This window comes from Melanotaenia boesemani, chromosome 4 (assembly GCF_017639745.1).
Source record: "Melanotaenia boesemani isolate fMelBoe1 chromosome 4, fMelBoe1.pri, whole genome shotgun sequence".
NCBI lineage: Eukaryota > Metazoa > Chordata > Actinopteri > Atheriniformes > Melanotaeniidae > Melanotaenia > Melanotaenia boesemani.
In genome coordinates, this window is record NC_055685.1 from 17,634,745 (window position 1) to 17,647,540 (window position 12,796).

The 12,796-nt window shown below is 35.4% G+C and overlaps 1 protein-coding gene across 4 annotated transcripts in view; it reads right to left on the reverse strand.

The window, feature by feature from the left end:
* Nucleotides 1-1,012: 1,012 nt before the first annotated feature.
* Nucleotides 1,013-12,796, reverse strand: part of inpp4b (inositol polyphosphate-4-phosphatase type II B) — a 174,008-nt gene continuing 162,224 nt past the window's right edge. For 3 of the 4 annotated variants that reach the window (XM_041983757.1, XM_041983759.1, XM_041983760.1), the window contains 5 exons: nt 11,630-11,770; nt 11,201-11,298; nt 10,805-10,917; nt 7,868-8,022; nt 4,112-4,305 (listed from right to left, as the gene is read on the reverse strand). In XM_041983757.1, coding sequence (XP_041839691.1) covers nt 4,131-4,305; nt 7,868-8,022; nt 10,805-10,917; nt 11,201-11,298; nt 11,630-11,770 — 682 coding nt within the window. In that variant the 3' untranslated portion in view covers nt 4,112-4,130. Of the gene's footprint in view, nt 2,115-4,111; nt 4,306-7,867; nt 8,023-10,804; nt 10,918-11,200; nt 11,299-11,629; nt 11,771-12,796 lie in introns of those variants that run through there. The other variant, XM_041983758.1, reaches the window with a different exon arrangement.

A 12,796-nucleotide genomic window follows, 5' to 3' on the forward strand; every position in this document is an offset into this window, starting at 1 on the left:
GCAAAGAAGAAAATGTTGAGTGTTCAGCTACCAATGAGTCATCTTGGTTGTATGATTTAGTCTTAACCAACTTGTGTGTGTAATCCATGCTTTAAAAAAAGTTTTAGCTGCTTTTATTTCACAATAACCGGACAGGAAAAGAGGTCTTTCTTCTTCTTGATGCTCTGTGATTGTTAGAGCCATCTTCAACATGCGACATGAACAAAGCTCCAGTGTTTGTATGGATTTTACATCCAAACTATGTCTGGTTTGTGCTTTGTGCTATTGTGTAATGTCATGAAAATGAGTATCCTCATTTAACTTTTTTCCATGTTGTAAAGAGAAGATGCAGATGAATAGACAAGTCAATTAAGACAGGCATTTGGTAAAAGTGTAGATTATTGCCTATAGCTGCCTGCAGAAGAGCCTGATTGGTCTGAACTTTTGTGTTTTGGCCACAAATGGATAGCTTGGAGCATCATAGGATGGTGCTGCTCGTGTTTACGATTAAAAATCTTGTTGCCTTCCAAAATAAGTCCCCCTTTGTGGTTTCAACATAACCATAAAAAAGGTGCTAAATGATTTGAGGGGCTTGACAGCATTGTTCTTGATGAAAAGGGGGCCCTGTAGAAAAGGTCTGGGAACCACTGGGTTAAGAAGTTAATACCACATGTTTATTCTCAAGGAAATTAGAAAATTTAAAGCACAAATGTGTTGGGCAAACTTAATTTTCAATAACGATAATGATTTTTACTTAATCTTCAGTAATAATAATGATACTGAACAGGAATTTGATGCTTTATATCCTCATTATTACAAAAAAGAAGTGTTAGACGTTGGATTTTAATATGACAAAAACTTATCTTAATGTACCCATAAATGGATTGTAAATAAACTTTTAACTTGCTTGTTGATATTGTAAAAACATACTGTTACTCTACTGCTTTGTGAAATCAACTATATGTGAACAGTAAACAATGATTAATACCTGGTATGTCCTCTGTCAGTATTTTACTCTTATTTTTTGATGATCTTTTTTACAGTATGTTTTATTCTCCATTTATTATGTCACACTGAACCAATGAAACAGACAAACAAAAATGAAGTGTACATTTGTGAAAATTACAACAATATCTAAATTCTGATACATGGCAGCATACAATAGACAGATTCAAAATCAAACCATTTAATTTAAAGCGGTATTTCTAAATGTTTAATGAAAACTTAAACAAATTATTTCAAACATGACTTCAAGCCCAACAGAGGAATATGAAGTTATCATAAAATACCAACATAGAGTTGGTTTCAGAAATAAGGCCCACTGTCGGCTTCTACTCCTTTTGGTCTGACTGAGAATTTTCATGAGATATAAAAATATAATAAAACATCTAATTTTGTAACACTACTGATTAACAGTCCCAAAGCAACTGTTTAAACCAGAACATGCAAAACCATAATGAAACATGGTGGAGGGCAAAGTTCTCCATTGTTGAGCATAGTATTTTAAAAAAAAAAAAAAACTTTGAATAAAATACAAAAAACGTGTGTTTACCTATGTGTGTGTGTGTGTGTGTATATATATATATATATATATATATTAATTAAAAACTTAAATCTTAAGATGTTGAATTCTTCATGTATATAAATTCAAGTTAAATAGCTTTAGATCTTTTAAAAGATCATTACTATAAAACACTCACACACTCTAACTATATACAGCTTGTAGCTCTGTGCAATGCTACCTGGAGCCCGAAAAACAAGTGGAAATAAGTGGAAAGTGCATTTGAAAAAATAAAAAAAGTAACATAAGTTTAAATCAAATATTTTATTATAAGTCTAAACATGTACCCTCCTTGCATGAAACACACCAAAAAAGGCCATACAGCAAATGTTTTTGTTATAAACTATAAATAATTCCACATATTTGCTTTCATTCATAAGCTTTCAAAACGGTTCTTTTAAATCACAAAAAGAGTTTTTAGACTCTGCATGGCGTTTGTCCTTAAGAGTCAACTTTGCCATAAGTCCCCTCTGGTGGTCGGTAGATCTTGGGGAAGGCCATCAGCTGCAACATGTTGAAGGCGTATTTCCTGCATCTAATATTCTTTTGAACATTCTCAATCCGACATCCATCTCTAATGATCAAATAAAGAAGAAATGAGGGAAGGAAAGAAAGAACAGGAGGACAAAAAAAAACAAACAAAAAAAACATGAGTGAAGTTTCAAATTATGTTTAAAATGAAAATGACAGGCACAGGCCTTGAAAAGACATCAATTGTGTCAGTAAACGAAACAAAAAAGTGTGTTCTCATTGAATTTGGTTCGTTGCTACACTAGAAATGGGGCATTTGAGTCTCTCTGATCATTCTGTAAATACAAAATTTTAATGACTTTGTGGCCATATAGACCAACCTTCAGGACAAATCCTTAAAAATGATCATGCAGGTGTGATTTGGTTAATATGATCAGCTTTGAGTAACTTCATAAACATCACCATGAGTAGTTCTTCTCTGCAAAGTCTTCAGTGATATATCTGTTAAAGGAACCTGAGTAAACGTTATTACATATTACTTGCTGTACCTAATGCTAAGACACATGCTAAGACATGTTTTTTTTTTTCCTGGTTAGCTTGGCTGTGAGTCATGCCAGGTTATGGTAAACTGGGATCTCAAACCCAGGTTCTCTGTCCAGCAGGTTTTAGAGGTTTCCCACACCTGGCTCAAATTAACGTCCCATTGTGGAGGCCGTGCGGTCCATGTGTGGATCCATTTTATTTGAATCAGGGGTGTAACAGCAGGGAAGCGTTTAAAGCGGAGGGTGACCCTGTTTGAGATTCCTCTTCTAAACTAAAGTATTTATAACAACTACTATGTCTGCTTTGACACAATGGAAACACAGAGGTGTTAAGTGCAACAGCGTAAGAAAACAGAAAAATTAGAAACAAGCAACATACAGAGTGCCGCCATCTGAGATGTTTTTTCTACCATTGTAATTTTTTTCCTTGTTACTGTAAGACTTAAATTTCTACAGGATGAATAAAGTATGTTATCTTCTCTCTCCAAAACACTGTAAATTCCCTTGAGTTGTATGATTCATACATAACATGCATTTCCAGACATGCAGTTTGTTGAAGTTGGTCACTTGCCAGCAATTTTAAGCCTGTTTAAAATAACACTTTGTTTGCTTTTCACTTTTTGTAAGAGAGCGCATCTTCATGCTGATTGTTAAATATTCTTTAAACAACTTTAACATGCTTTTGAGTTTTGTGTTTTCTTTTCTTTTTTGTGGTCGGTTGAAGCTTTCTCTGACTCAGATAGTGAAAATCCAGTAGTTGTTGCATGTGATGACAATAAGAGAAATCACCTGCATGACAACAAAGTTTATTGTGGGGACAAAACATTTGATTTCAAATGTGCTTCTGTAACGGCGTCCTTCCCAGATTGGTGGTCAACAAAACAATGAAGTTTGATGTATTGTGTTAAATGTCAATTGTAGACAACTCCCTCTCAACAATTAGATTGTGGCTCAATGTCATGGCTTCTTTTCATCAGCTGGTTCTTCCAAAGTAAAATGAAAGGAAGATTAATGGCATTTTTCATTTCAACAAATCCAAGGAAAATGTCAACAGCCAACAAGCAAAACGATCTCATTAAGACTAAATATTGTTATCTGCACCATATGTATGCTCTTATCTGGGTTACCTCCACTATCGGTTACTGTACTTATGTACTTACGTATGTTTTCAGAAGAAAAGAATGAGCTGGTGAGTGATACAGTGTAAGTTAATTAGCCCTGACAAACATGTTTACCAATGGTGTTGACAGGAAGAAGAATATAGAATAATACCCAGCTTATCCATTAAGCACACAGGTGTGTTTGGGTCTATTATCAATACAATTATTATTCAATTACTGGTCTTTTTAAGTTTTAGTCTAGTAAGGAATAAGTAGATGAAAAAAAAATCCTGGTAAACACAAAAAGATAGAATCTTTTGTTACTAATTATTTGACATAAAACTATTGGTACTGCTTGATTAACAACCTACAGCTTGATAGAAACCCATAGTTAATTCATAAGAGCTTCACTCATGAAAGAATAAGCAGCAGACAAAGAAAAAAGGAGTGAATAGAGATGGCGTAGAGATCAGCATTTTATTGATATTTTGCAAGCAGAAAAACAAGACTTAAAATGAGCCACACAACCAGTAAGTGGGAGCTAACGAGCAGCAGGGCAATGGGATAAAAGTGTCGTGACGCTGGTTTGTTCTCTGTCACGGCGCCAGCCTCGGGGTCCTCCCACTGCCCAATGTCTCCCTGGGTCAGCCGACTGCCGGTGTGCCCATCAGAGTGAAACAAAACGAACAGACAGATCAAAACAAACACCGTTGTGTTAGTACAGAAGAGATTGTGTCTTAATGGACTTGATTGGAATGCCCACTAAGACACAGAACCATTAGTTTGCACTGGATGCTCCTAAAAGTAGCAACAAATAAGCAGGCAGAGACGGACTGAGAGGAAATGGGAGAAACAGTCTAAGCCACACGATGACGTACTGGACACAGGGGTGAATGAAGCAGCATGCAGTCTTTAATGTAAGCAGTTTGACAACTTTAAATTGCTCTCATTTTGTGGCATTAAATTCCTTTGTATTGCATTTTTATCTAAATTATGTTTTAATTTTTGGTAATGCCAGTGGTATTGAAACCATCTTTTTCTAAGTCAAAATAATTACAGATAACAATGTTAATCAGCACCTTTTGAACAGTGCTGACATTTGATCATGTCTGTTGATACTCAGACTTTTATAAAAGAATTTCATCACAGCTTTTGGACTCTCTAACCTTTTTAAAGGTAATGATGACACAAAGGAGAAGAAAACACACACACACACATATGCCTCATTGTTTCAGCCAGCTAAAAGAAAGAACGTACCTCAAATATCTAACTCTGCAGACGAGATAAACTAAGACAGTGTGCATGATAAATGTGAATGACTTGTTTCATGTACAGACAGGTCAATAACATGTTTTGACATTAAGCTTCATATCCTGTGCAGTAGGACAGCTTTTAAAATTCTTCTGCAGAAGTTGTTTCCATACAGTGGATTTTAACATCTTTTTTGAGACTGCCTGTACACTGCCTGGCCCAACAAAAAGTCACCATCTGGATTTAACTATAGATAATTAGTACACGGGCGATTACATTTCAGCTGGCAACAAGTTATTTAACCCCAACTGATGCAATGATTAGCTTCTCATTTCTTAAACAGCTATGTGGAAGGACATCCTGTGGTCGTGGAAAAGATGTTTGTCCGTTTAAGAAGGATCTGATCATTAGCATCAAGCAGAGCATGAGATTGCAGAAACTACTAAAACTGCGTTAAGAACTGTTCAAAAGCTGTCAAAAAAACCCCAAAACAATAGTGGGGAATCATCATATTCCAGGAGCAAATGTGGTCGGAAAAAATGTTTCACTTAAACGTTTGGTGAAATCAAATAAAAGAAAAACAACAGTAGAACTCAGGGCTATGTTTAATAATGAAAATAAGAGCATTTCCGCACGCACAATACAATGGGAATTCAAAAAATTGGGACTGAACAGCTGTGTAGCCATAAGAAAACCCCTAATCAGTGAGGCTAACCAGAGAAAAGGGCTTAAGTTTGCTAGGGAGCATAAAGATTGGACTCTGGAATAATGGAGAAAGTCATGTGGTCTGATGAGCCCAGATTTACCCTGTTCCAGAGTGATGGGTGCTTTAGGATAAGAAGAGAGGTAGATGAAGTGATGCAGCCATGAGGCCTAGTGCCTGCTGTACAAGCCCGTGGGGGCAGTGCTATGATCTGGGGTTGCTGCATTTGGTCAGGTCTAGGTTCAACAACTTTATGTGTCCAAAGAATGAGGTTAGCAGATACCTGAATATACTGTATGACCAGGTTTTTCCATCAATGGATTTTTCTTCCATGATGGCACAGGCATATTCTTAGATGACAATGGCAGGATTCATCTGGCCCATAATGTGAAAAAAGTAGTTCAGGGAGCATGAAACATTATTTTCACACATGAATTGGCCTCCACAGAGTCCAGACCTACACCCCATTGAGAATCCTTGGGATGTGCTGGAGAAGGCTTTGCGCAGTGGTCGCACTCTCCCATCATCAATGCAAGATGATGGTAAAAAATGAATGCAACACTGGATGGAAATAAATCTTGTGACATTGTAGAAGCCCCCAGCACTTAATAATCAAGATGCATGGTACACCCTGGACAGGTCACCAGTCCATGGCTGAACCAACACAGAGACAAACAACCTCTCACACTCACTCCAGCTATTCTACATGCATGTCTTTTGGTTGAGGGAAGACCCTGGGAGAAATCACGGGGAGAACATGTAAACTCAACACAGAAAGGTCCCTCAGCCAGGCCTTGAACCAGTGATCTTGCTGTGAGGTGTACGAACCATCACACCATCATGCAGCTACTGGTGAAACATAATGTCTGGAAAATGTATTTTTTCCATCTTCACAATCCTGGCCAAACACAAACGCAGTTTTGGAGAACTGAAACCAGGTGAAGAGTTTCATTGACTTAGATTATAGTGTTTAAGATTGGACTGGAAAATTGGAAAACTTTGTTCCTTTTAAATATTTTGATGTGCTTCACTGATCCAACGAACCAGATTCGAATTAATGGACCTTCTGAAGTTTTTTTTTTGAAGATCTTTGCAAGCCTGTAAATGAACCAATAATTTCAGCCAAGTGTGTTGAAGCAAGGAAACTTCAGTGTGTCCTGAGGACAAGGAATAGGAGTCAAAATAAACCATTTGGACACCATTTGTATTTTAAAGAAGGACCATCAAGTAATGATCACATCAGCAGTAGTCAATCACAACATCTGACTTATCTCTATTATTCTATTGTTTTTTTAAGCCTTATTTAGCAAAGCTATGATTAGCAGCCTCAATAGGCAATTATCTTTATAGCTACATTGAATATGTTAAGTGACTGAGTTGTGGTCAATATTTCTAGACTGTTACAATTATTTTCTGCCTCTGGGTCTTGAATTGTGTTTTCCTCTCACTCATATGACACTACTGCCGTCAGCAAGCCTGTACAAATCAATACCACAGGCAAGCTCACTGTACAGAAGTTCCACCTTATCAGATAAAGGTAGATGCAGATGTTTACCCCACTGGCACACACAAACATTAAAGGGAGCAGTGCTCCTGCAGGACTGACAAGAACATTCATGGCAGCCTTTGGATGTGTGAAGGATGGTGCTGATGGTGGAAGGAGCGCAACTCATGGCGATAAGCTGAGAGGAGAAGGTGCCAACAAAATAACCTTGATGTGTGCAATGGAAGGTGGGGGTGCAGGTTATTACTTTAAGCACATTTGCAATACCACATCTATCTAAGATTAATTGAAATTTTATTCCAATGTGCCACTTGTGATATAAAAAAAGATGATAATAGTTTTTTGAGTTGATTTTTTTTTTTTTTTAATTTCTCCTGAGATCATTTAAAAAACTTACTACCCACACATCCTGCAGCTCCTTACTTAAGAACAAAAATGTTTTCCTTTTTTTTTTTTTTAAATGTTATCCACATAAAATCTTTCAGAGGAAGATCTGTGAACTGCCAAAGCATATAGAAAACAAAGTCTGGTTTCTGAAAAGATAAGAAGCTCCTTAAAAAATGTAAATGTTCTTAATCTTCTGAGAATCTCTCATATTGGAGAAACGAGATTTTATCAAAGCAAATAAAACCAGAATCATCTTTTTTATTTTTTTAATTTCATGAACTGAAATGGATTTAAGTGCAGTATGTTAATTTGCTGGAACAATAACTTGCACCCTTTGAAGTTTGACAACATCAACCATTCCTGTCTCACCTTCGCATACAGTCCAGAGCACGAACGAAGAAGTCCTTGCTGAGCTGGTGTTCATCTCGCAGGAGGGCACACTGCTCTAATGTGACAGACATGGATGTTCGATCTTTGGCACTTTTACAGCTGGTAAACCTGATACCATTTAACCTTCGGCAGATCTGGAGGGAGGTGGAGACAGAATTACATGCATCTTTGATGCAAACTGTTTCGTTTTAGTTAGTAAAAGTAATTCATCTGAGAGGGAAACTTGGCCTTGTTTCACATGCTTATGTTGAACTTGGACTTTACACTAATGTAAAAAAATTTAAAATCAACTTTAAAAGTTAGTTCACACATTTTACAATCAGTGCTTTTATATTAGAATTAAACATATCTGTTCAGCTCTTATATAACACAAAGTGATTTAAATGATGAATACCTATATAGTTCATTATAAGCTTATAGAGCAATGTTAGACTGTGCACCATGTACGTTCAAACAGAAATGTTAATAAAAGATAAAATATATACATTTTCATGATAATTCACAAAATCATACTTGATAATGAAGCCTAATTTTGGTGATTTGCCTAAACTGTTTCTATTTATTCTGAATAACCTGTTGGTAATTTAAGGCAATGTCCAACAAATCACTTAAAAAATATTTAATTGAAAGACATAGACTGAGACATTTTGCCAGAAAACACTCAATCCATTTTAAATGAGCTTGGGCAGCAGTGTTTCTGGGTCTTGTCTTTTTTTTCTGTGCATGGTAGAGATTCATATTGAATCTGTGGATACAGTGATAAACTGTTCATGATTTTCAAAGTTTTCCAAGGTTGGAAGCATTTCAGAGTTCTTGCAGGGATAAAGGTATCTAAATTAAATGTACTGTTGTCCCAGAGTCAGAAGATTCCCAAATCCTTTGCAAATTTATCATTTAAAAAAAGGTTATTTTCATATACATAATAAATAATTAATTATTAAAAAATGTCCATGGTATACATATTATGGAAATTTTTTTCCACAAGCTTATTAAATAATAAAAAAAAGTGTTAATAAAATGGTTTGACAAGTATCACAGGGATACACCACAGCAGCTCTATTAAAACGGACTGCCATGAACATAAGTGTAAGCTCCACTCAGCTTCAGTTAACTGCATGGACTGACTTATTTGAAGTTTTTAGTGGCGATTTTGTTGCTTTTTGGATACAAATTACGATGATTACCTTTGAAGAACATTATACCGTAAGTGGAAGAGCACCAAGCTAACACTATTAGCTGTGTGTGTATGTGCTGTGTGTGATATGTGTGACATACCAAAGTGAGAGAGAAATACTTAACTGGTAATAGTATTTATAAAACGTAGATTTCCATTGTCAGCAGTTTAGACTAGGAAAGTTGATTCTCATTCCTCTTTTAAGCTACACGTTCTCAATTTGTCTCAACTGGTAACATACTGATGTTTTGTAAAAAGCCAGTTTTCATTGAACAGGATTAGTTTCACTTTCTGTTGCACTGTAACAGGTACTGTATATGTCGTCTGTTGTTCTGATTCAGAGCAGGACCGGATCTACTGACCTGTTGTTATTTTTTTAGATGTTCTGCCAGTTGTTATTTAGCACATTTATTTTTAGATTTTGTACCCTATGCTCTAACATTGTTAGCTATGCTGGAATAATTGAAAAAGAAACAAATAAAAACAAAACAAACAAACAACAACAACAAAAAAACTTTATCGCTGCATCATTTCCAACTAAATATGCGTTTAAATGGTTTTCGATTTTCAGCTTTTTGTTTGTTCACATTTTATATAACATGCTAGCATGTTGGGAATTGGTCAATATTAAACCAGCGTAGAAAGTGGGATTATTTTTTTATTATTTACCAAACAAGCGTACTACTTGACCTTGACAGGCCTTAGGCCTTGTTTTTCCACAACTATTTTTTTTTTTTTAATTTTTATTATTCTTAATGTTTTTTTTATTGACTGAATGAACCACTAGAATTCAGAGTGCATGTTGGCGGGCTGTGTAATATATAAATTAAAACAGAATGGAATGATCTACAAATCTCATAAAACTACATTTAATTCCCAGTAGAATCTAAACAACATATCAATGTTGAAACCAAGACATTTTAACATTTCATGGAAAATAGCTGATTATGAATTTAATGGCAGCAGCACATTTAAAAACAAGTTGGAAGAGGGTGACGTTTATCACTGTGTAGCCTCCCCTCTTCTATGAACGCCTGGGAAGTGAAGAGCTGCAGTTTGGGGAGAGGAATGTTGTCCGATGCAGGATTGTAGCTGCTCAACAGTCCGGAACCTTTCTTACAGGGTTTCTTATTTCCTGATGCACTAAATGTTTTCTATTGGTGAAAGGTCTGTACTTTGGGGAGCCTAGTTCAGGTGCTGAACTAGGCTCCCTGTTTTTAATGCAATGCTGCCTGAGGGCCCAAAGATCACTAGCCAGCGACTTTTCCAGCTTTTTGTTGTTCCCATTCTAACTTTTCTAAGATGCTCATATTTTTCATGAAAAGATAAAATGTCTCAGTTTCAGAATCTGATGTGTTCTTTATGTTCTGTTGGGAATAAAATATGGGTGTGTGAGATTTACCTACTGAACAACAGGTTCACTGTGTAAAGCGGATGTATGTATGTACAAGTTTAACAGTTCACTTACAGAAATGAAATACAATAATAAAATACAGTGTATAGATTGTGTGGTCCTTCAAAGCTAATCAATCAAACATTGACAGTTGTTTTGTTTTTTTTTTTTTGTTTTTTTTTTCAGTTCAGTGCCCCATTGTAGCCCACAAAAAAAAAAAAAAACACTAGAAAACATCCAGTGAAGCGAGATAAGACTCATATTTGACATGCAAGAGAGAGTTTGTTTTACAGCTGAAAGAAAGCCTCCTTGAAGGGAACAAAGAGTTAAAAGAAATAAAACAACTCACGGTTCCAGCAATCCATAGTATTTCCACATTCTTTTTCTTCTTTGTGAACACATTTTGGCCCAGCGTTTCAAGTAATTCCTTTATGTCAGCCTGTGTCTGAAAACACGGTAGACCTGTTTGTAGAAAAAACAAAACACACTGTCAGCTTCACTTTCATGAGTGAAAACAGGCTTTATGTCAGGAGTGCATCAAATGCAATATTTATTTAACAACTTAAAGTGAAAAATAAATAAATAAACCAAAATTTGCCAGTTACATTTTATTTCTATAGAACCACATCTTTTTTTTTTTTTTTGTAACAAAGTGATTTGGAAAAAGAGTTATTTTTTTGTGTTTTTTTTCTTTTTTCTTTTAATTCAGTAAAACAAACAAAAAAGAAAAAAACGTCATACTTACATTCTGGTGGCACCTTTTCACTTAACAATTTATAATAAGCTTCTAACATCTTAAAGTTCTTCTGGTTTATTCTTTCTTGTAGAGAGATATCCCCAAACCTGTAAGGATGGCAGGAAAAATGATCACAGTTACAAAAGGGATCTAAATTTTCATTCAATATAACAATATAACTCTGCTGGCAGGTAAAGGCTGAATTCAGATTTTTAAAATCAAATAATACAAACTGAGTGTGATTTTTGATTTTTAAGGAATATGTCTTCCATTAACACATAGAAGAATAAGGAATTAATTAATTATATATATATATATATATATATGTATACACACTTTGGGGAAAAAAAGATGAAGAGCTAAGCTGTGAACAACACATGGAGTGTCTGTCTTTAAATGAGGGGATGTTCTGTAGTGACCAAAGAGTGCCTTCAGTACCTCTCTGCTATAGTTTGTTGTTCATTGATGCCCACGTTAAACAGCACAGGGAAAACTTGCAGAGGCTTGCCCTCCTTGATCTCCTCAGGCAAAGTCTGGAAAACCAGTTGTGGTAATGGCACTTCTACAGTGAAGTGGTCTCTAAATGCAAAGAGAGTAAAACCATTTAAAAAGAAATTCAATACACTTTGCAATGCGGTGGAATATGATGCCTTCAGGAAGTTTTGTAATATGCTTCCTGAGAAAGCTTTGAAAAGAAAAATTGATGGTGTGCATGAGCGAATGGGAATGTAACAGTGTAAGACTGCCTGACGGACTGAAATGATAGTGGGAGGATTGTGCATCTTTTCGTGCTTGTACAAGGACAGCTCAACAGTATGTAACAGTATACTGTATATAGTAACCAGCTCAAATAAAAAGTCCTACAGATGAACCCTTCCTTTGCGGCAAGATGAATTCAGCTCTATGAATGTTACCAATTAAATAAAGAAAAAAAGGCTTTTTTAAAAAATGGAGTAAAGGTCACTGAATTAAAAAGTCAAAGCGACTTCCTCATTACCAGAGCAGATGTCTTTTACGAAACAACTTATACCACAACACTCCTAATCACAAATATTTTTGGTCTTTATTTATACAATTTTTCCTTTAAGTGCATGCTACAGCTATGGAAATACTACAAATAAATATACAGAAAGAGACAATATGAGAATTCACACAGTGGTTTGGAGTTAGATTCACAAACTGCAAGAGGTCAAGTTGTTTATATGTTAATGTTTCAGTTAAGGAGACAAACTAGAAGTCAGAGTTTATGTTTGTGCAAAGAGGGCTGTATGTGCACTGTGTAGGTCTGAATGTGATGATGTGTGTGTGAGAGTATGATCAGGTGTGTGTTATTGAATTATGTTTTATACTTGTGTCATATATATATATATATATATATATACACACTACCGTTCAAAAGTTTGGGGTCACTTCCCTATTGAATCCCATGGCAAAGTGACCCCAAACTTTTGAACGGTTATATATATATATATATATATATATATTCACACATTCTTTTTTCTCTATAACATGTATTTTTTTTTATTGTATTTTATTATATTTTTTATACCATATCATCGTATTGACACTAAACGAACTGCACCTTATACAGGTATTTTCGTTGTA